This window comes from Caenorhabditis briggsae, assembly GCF_000004555.2.
Source record: "Caenorhabditis briggsae complete genome, chrIV, whole genome shotgun sequence".
NCBI lineage: Eukaryota > Metazoa > Nematoda > Chromadorea > Rhabditida > Rhabditidae > Caenorhabditis > Caenorhabditis briggsae.
In genome coordinates, this window is record NC_013487.2 from 10,062,332 (window position 1) to 10,068,904 (window position 6,573).

The 6,573-nt window shown below is 36.3% G+C and overlaps 3 protein-coding genes across 3 annotated transcripts in view; all 3 read right to left on the minus strand.

Moving 5' to 3' along the window:
• The window catches only part of Cbr-tag-254, a gene marked incomplete at both ends in the record, with an annotated part of 1,533 nt that extends 1,203 nt beyond the window's left edge, over positions 1–330 (minus strand). The window contains 2 exons of the mRNA XM_045235779.1: positions 85–224; positions 288–330. Coding sequence (XP_045091226.1) covers positions 85–224; positions 288–330 — 183 coding nt within the window. The remainder of the gene's footprint in view (positions 1–84; positions 225–287) is intronic.
• A 241-nt stretch (positions 331–571) lies between these two features.
• Cbr-amt-2 lies at positions 572–2,906 on the minus strand (the record flags this gene model as incomplete). The annotated part of the gene is made up of 10 exons (XM_045235780.1): positions 572–722; positions 772–902; positions 952–1,071; positions 1,116–1,238; positions 1,282–1,475; positions 1,520–1,763; positions 2,199–2,347; positions 2,401–2,470; positions 2,518–2,648; positions 2,696–2,906. The coding sequence occupies 10 exons, from the start codon at positions 2,904–2,906 to the stop codon at positions 572–574; spliced, it is 1,524 nt and encodes a 507-aa protein (XP_045091227.1).
• A 2,769-nt stretch (positions 2,907–5,675) lies between these two features.
• Positions 5,676–6,573, minus strand: part of CBG26675 — a gene marked incomplete at both ends in the record, with an annotated part of 2,046 nt that continues 1,148 nt past the window's right edge. Inside the window, 2 exons of the mRNA XM_045235781.1 lie at positions 5,676–5,821; positions 6,362–6,470. Coding sequence (XP_045100666.1) covers positions 5,676–5,821; positions 6,362–6,470 — 255 coding nt within the window. The remainder of the gene's footprint in view (positions 5,822–6,361; positions 6,471–6,573) is intronic.

The window sequence follows — 6,573 nt, forward strand, 5'->3', positions numbered from 1 at the left end:
CTTTAAAAGTATAGGGAATGTCTCGAAATTTCAAAAAAAACTCTGTAAAATTTCCTGTTCTTTGAAAGGAACAATTATTCTTACCATTTTCCTCATTCGAGATGCAGATGGTTTCTTGACTCCACGAACCACAAGTTGACCTTGCGCGAGACGAGAACGGTATTCATTATGAGCATTCAACAGATTCAGTTTTCCTTGTTCCGAGAACTCCTCACAGAGCACCTCTGAAAATGGATTAAAGAGTATTAAAGCTCTTATTACTCTGATTGGCCGAGACCAAAACTTACCAATCGCCGAAGCGAAAAGAAGGAGAAGAAGAACGGTCCGCATACGATACCAAAACGATGAAATGAACCGAAAAAAGAATAGAGGAGAAGCAAAAAGAGTAAATGGGAACCAAAAGTGGGTGTCTTTTTGTCGGCTTGAAAATGATGAGAACTGGAGAACAGTTCCCACAGATTCAAATGGGAAAATTATTGAGAAATACGGTTGAATTATTTATTCATGACTCGTGATCAAAAACTCACAGGGATTCAGGATTTACAAATTCAAAAAACAAGAAAATAACTATCTAATGTCTCCGATGAATCACATTCATCTCCACATTTTCAGTTGGTTTTGGCGACACCAATCCGCTATCGTGAACCTGTTTTCTTCGAATTGCTCCTAGTTTTGCTTTCGCTCTCCAACGAACAATTATCATCAATACGGAAGATAAAGTTCTGAAAAAAAACCATTTAGCCATTCATTTAAAAAAGTTCTGTAACTTACTTTGTATCCAGCTTCTTTTCAAGGGTATATGCCATTACATTGACACCAGCAAGGCCGTGTTCAATGAGATCCGCACCGAGTTCTTCTTGATATTTATCCACGCGTAGGCCAATAGGAGAATGATGAATCAACTGAAAAAAGTAAAGGGAAATTCGCAAAACTTCAATTTTTGAAACATACAAATAGAATAATGAATGAACAAATTGCACTGTAGGTTGCAATAACAAAAACTACAAATGCTTGTAGAAACAGAAGTTGGAAACCTCCTCCGTACAGTAACCCGTTTACTTCTTCATTCGCCTGAAATTAGCGAACTTGATGAAAAATTTCCCAAAAAAACATACTTGATAGTTACATTCAGGTGGTCCAAAGTTCATTTGCCTTCGCTTAACAAAAATCGCAGGAGCAATCATTCCCCAAATAGATCCAACGACATGTACCGGAAACACTCCAACTGGATCATCGATCTAAACTTTTAAAATCACAATTTAAATTTCAAATCAATTTTACTTTCAACCACTCAGTTACTGGGTATGCGGCAAGAGCAAGAGAAGAACCGATTGCACCAACCAGAGTAGCTTGCCAAGGTGTAAAATAAAGACATCCCCCAGTACTGGCTACTAGAGAAGCCAGCATTCCATCGATCAACATATCCATCTGGATCTTTTTTGTTGCCATCCGAGTTATTACAACTGTCACGACGCCTGGATAAAACCTATTCACAATGCTCCTATTTTTATAATCATACCTCCGCCAGCTGATGCTAAAATGGTTCCAACGGCAGATCTCATTCCTTCTGTCCATTGTCCATGGGTGACTGCATAGTTCGATGAAGTATTGAACGCCAACCAACCCCACCAAATCATTAAAAACCCTAGAATAGCTTTAGTTGGATCACTGACAGTTCGTATTCCATTCTTCGCAAATCGGTTTCTCCTGGGTGTCAAGTACAACGTAGCAACAAGTCCAGATACTCCTCCAACTAAATGCACCTGAAAAGGAATATCGTAAAACCTGTATCAGAAGGGCCGGCTCTAATAGTGTTACAAGGTATCTTCTATTACAGAGACCGACAAATTAGAGGGCCCCTCAAATTTTCTAAACGTTTTCATCGAAAAATCCGGCGAATTTTCATTCAAAATTTATGGAAATCTATCAATTTCATCAAAATTGAGCAAGTTTTTTTACGAAAAAAAAAGGCGGTTAAGAATTTCTGTGAAATTGTGAAGTTTCTGGAATATTTTTCACTGAAAACGTATGGAAAATTTTCATTGCAAACAACACAGTTTGACGGGGACCCTTTCATCACTGAGGGCCTTTCTATTTTTCTAAGCCACTATCGGAGGGCACTTCTATTAAAGAGCCCTTCTAATACAGGTTTTTCGATAGTTTACTAGTCTTATGGAGTAATAATGATAATAACAAACCGCACTACATCCAGCAGAGTCAACAACTCCCATCGTTCGAAATATTCCTTCTTGATCCCATACCCAATGACCAGCCACGGAATGGACAATTGTGATAAAGAAGGAAATGAAGCAGTGAGATTTTAAATGAATTCTTTCTGACATGCCAGCTGAAAGAAAATAGATTAAAGGTTTTAATATCCGAAGAATTTCTTAATCTTACCAGAAACTATGGTTGATGTTGTCGTTGCAAAGCTCATTTGGAAAATGAAAAGGGAGTAGGAGATTCCTTTCTGAAGAATTAATATTTAGCATTAATTTTATAATTTTTCTTGTCAACCTCATCTGTGGAATCATCATCTGAAACTCTCTCAGGATCGAAGAAAAAGTCTCCGAATCCAAAATATCGACCGAATTGATGTTTCGAATCCCCGAATGTCAAGCCGTAACCAAACATCCAATATGCAAGACCTTCAGAATTAAACATTAAAACTTGAAAAATTCTGATTACACTTTACCTCCAAATATCACATCGAACACATTTTTAACCATACAGTTGACTTCGTCCTTCGCAGAAACCCTTCCAGATTCTAACAATCCAAATCCAGCAGTCATTGTGAAAATGATAAAACTAGAAGCCATCATCCAGACACCATCATCTTGACTTAAATTACAATCAAGTTGTTTATCAGGTTTCATTCGAACCGTTGGCTGGCTGTGGTTCATCATCTGAAGTTTGTTTTGAAATTTAGAAAAAAAAAAGAAAATTGAAGGGTGCAAAAAGGATACGAAAGGTAATAATTATATGAAAGTTGTTGATGAAGTGTACTCTTTTATAAAAATAAACTTTTAAAAATCACTCATCTGGAACGATCAATGTCAGGAAGTCAAAAAAAAAGTAGGAAAAGAGGAAAAGAGGAGAGAAACGGAGCTCTCACTTTTCAGCTGTGTTGTCGTGGTAACAATGAAAACGAAAAGAGATGAAGAGAGACTCGTATGTGCTCTTTTTCTCTAACATTTGCATGATCTGCTTTAGAAAAGAAGGATCAGGAAAAAGAAGAGGTTTTATATGGAAAGGAACATCGAGAGAACAAAAACAGAAGAAAAGTGTTGGAACAACTTCCGGCAGTGAGAAAAAAAGGTGAGAAAAGAACTGAGAGTTGAGTATTGGTGAGAATGTTTCGAAAGAGCAAAAGAGCAATTGATTTCGTGTTGTCCAAAAACATAATTGAAAAAAAAACTTTTGAAATTCTGAACTTCTCAAAATCTCATTTTCTCCAATTTGGAAATCCAGAAATCCAGACATGTAAAATTTCGAAAACTCCGAAACTCCAAATCTCAAAAATTCTGAAACTGTAAAATTCCGAAACTCTGAAAATCCTAAAGTTCTGAAATTCTGAAAATTCGAACAGTTCAGAAATTCAGAAGGTCGGAAAGTTGAAAATTGACAGATTTAAAAGTCTCGAACTCCGGAATGTGGAATTTTGAGTTTAAAAACAATCAAAGTTACAGAAATTCAGAAGTTCGAAATTTCAGATATTAGAAAATTGAAAACTTGCTGTAAAAAAGTACAAAAACTCATAGAAACTAAAAAGTTTAGAAACTTAGAAATCTAGAAATTGAGAATTCGGAAATTCAGAAGTTTTGAAACTTAGAAAAAACAAAAATTTAGAATTCGGAAATTCTATGATTCGTCTATTCCAAATTTAGGGATTTACAAAATTCGTATTTATGAATTTGAAGATTCTCAAATTCTCAAATTCTATAAGTTAGACCATATTATCAGAAAATAAACTTAGTTCCAATGTCATAAGCCAATATTTTTCCGAGACACACCAAAACAAAAAACCATATACTTATTAGCCACCCTGTACTACATGTGACCGTATAAATATGAAGCACATTGTATTACAATTTATTATTTATTAAAATAAGCAGTCTAACGATGTACAACACATAAGTTCAATTGTCTTCTGAAACCCTATGAGATGCAACTCGTTAATATCCAGCACATCATCGAATTGAAAGCCAGTTGGAAGTTTTGTACGAACCTCCGTTCTTCTTAAACTTCTTCTGACTGCCACGTGGCAAATGACTCCATCTATTGGTGACTCTAGCATATCCCATTCGTGTCTCCGGTGTTCACAGAGAATATATGATTCTGTGAAGAAACAGGACCATAGATTACATGAGAAAACGAAAGAGGCGAAGAGTAATAGACAACAGAGTGGCCAGAATTTCTGAAAATTATGAACAAATACATTTGTTGATTTTGAAGTTAATGGTGATCAAAGGGGAGTACCCGATGTGTCTGATCGATTTTCCTTATAGTTAGATATTGGTAGCAAAAAATGTATCTTGCCTACTTAGACTAGAAAAAAAGACAAAACAAGGTACCTTTGCGCAGATTGAGCAGGACGGCAACATTTGTCTCTGTTTTTTTTTAAACAAGTGGATCAACTCACAAAATCATTTTTTTTTATTTAAAAAGGTAGAATCTTTTTTTGCAATTTTTTTTCGCCTACAGACCTGATTACATTTACAAAACGAACTCACTGTTAAAAAGGATGAGGCAATTGAGACTGATTAATGAAGCAAGTCGGGCAAATATTCATTTGCTACCGGATCATTTGCTACCGGTGATCAATTGCTACCAGCTATCATTTGCTACCGGTGGTATGTTGCTACTAGATTGACTGATATCAAACAAGAAGCCTGATGTTGAACATAAACTGGCAAATGGTCAATAGGATGGGATCTGACAAGTTGATAGTTAGGAACAATTGCGTCTAGTTGATATGACACAGTTTCTTTATTTTCTCCAGATTTCAAAGACACAACTGATATGAAAGGTACACGTTGCTGTGTGTGAATAATGGGGCTTTTATGACCCAATCCATGTCTTACAGTTGTGCCACAAAACTGTAAATTTTATCGGCTCCCTTGTTTCAGGCCAAAAACTCGGGGGGTACAACTGATTTCATTTAGGGGTACAACACTCGGGATTCGGGGGTACAGTTTTTTCTGATTGTGAGGGAGTTTCTGAATTTCTGAATTTCAGAGCTTGAAAATCTCAGAATTCTTAGCGTTTCAGAACTTTGGAATTTCAGAATTTCGGAATCTAAGAATTTCGGAACTTCAGAATTTCGGAGTCTGAGAATTTCCAAATCTCATAATATATGAAGGATTTCAGAATTTCAGAATCTGAATATTTCTGAGAGAAAATATAGAAACTGTGTCATATCAACTAGACATATAGCAATTGTTCCTAACTATCAACTTGTCAGATCCCATCCTATTGACCATTTGCCAGTTTATGTTCAACATCAGGCTCCTTGTTTGATAGCAGTTAATTTAGTAGCGACATACCACCGGTAGCAAATGGTCATTTGGTAGCAAATGATAACTGGTAGCAATTGATCACCGGTAGCAAATGATCCGGTAGCAAATGATCTGGCAGCAAATGATTATTTGCCATATGGCCATTGCTGCAGCAAGTCAACCAAGGCGACATATCTTTTGATTCCAAAAAACGGTTGATTGTCGGAAGGAAGTATCAAATAAAGATCCGACCAGACATTGCAAAGCAAAAACCAGGATGCTAGTAAAGAACAAAGCGTCAGAAAGTAAATTAAACCGAAAACCTGAAATTATAATTAGTTGTTAGTTATGTCATGTAATGTGAATACTTACCGGTACTTTGTATCTGAATCCTATTGCTATTATACATCCAAATAATGTCCAAACCGAAAGTAACACCACGAAAAATCCCAAAATCACATGTTTCAATTTTTGAGCTTTGCCTCTTTCAAAGCAGCTGATGATAAAACACTACGACGAAAATGACGACAAGGTGTAAGTGAACAAAAAGCAAATCTGCTTGTTCTGTTTCATTAGCAACCGGTACAAATAGTAAAGTTGCGCCAACGAAAGTGTGAAAAAAAGTGAAATGAGTTAGTCCACTTGGGTGAAGATGGGTGTAAAACTCAAAAGCAAATGAGAAAAGGAACCATAATGGATTCAGTAGTCCAAATAGAATACATTTCAAAACATAACATATTATTGTGGACCGTTCCATCCGTTCTGAAGCGGACCAACTAGACTGAAGGGAGCAAAACGGGCCGAATCAGTTACTACAGAGACAATAGAAGAGGAAAAGAGGAATTGACTTCTTCAGGAAACACCTAGTAAGATTTCCTCAAAGATATTCTGGGGAAATGAAGGCCTTTCATCAATGTTCTCTTTGTGTGTACATCCTTTCTGCCATCCCAATCCATGTCTAACAGAAACAATCTGAAAAAACAACTTTGTTTAAGAAAATTCCCAGAATTTAAAACTATTACCCGGTTATTATCCAACGACTGAAGACTATCCAATCGAAGCCATGGTAACAGTC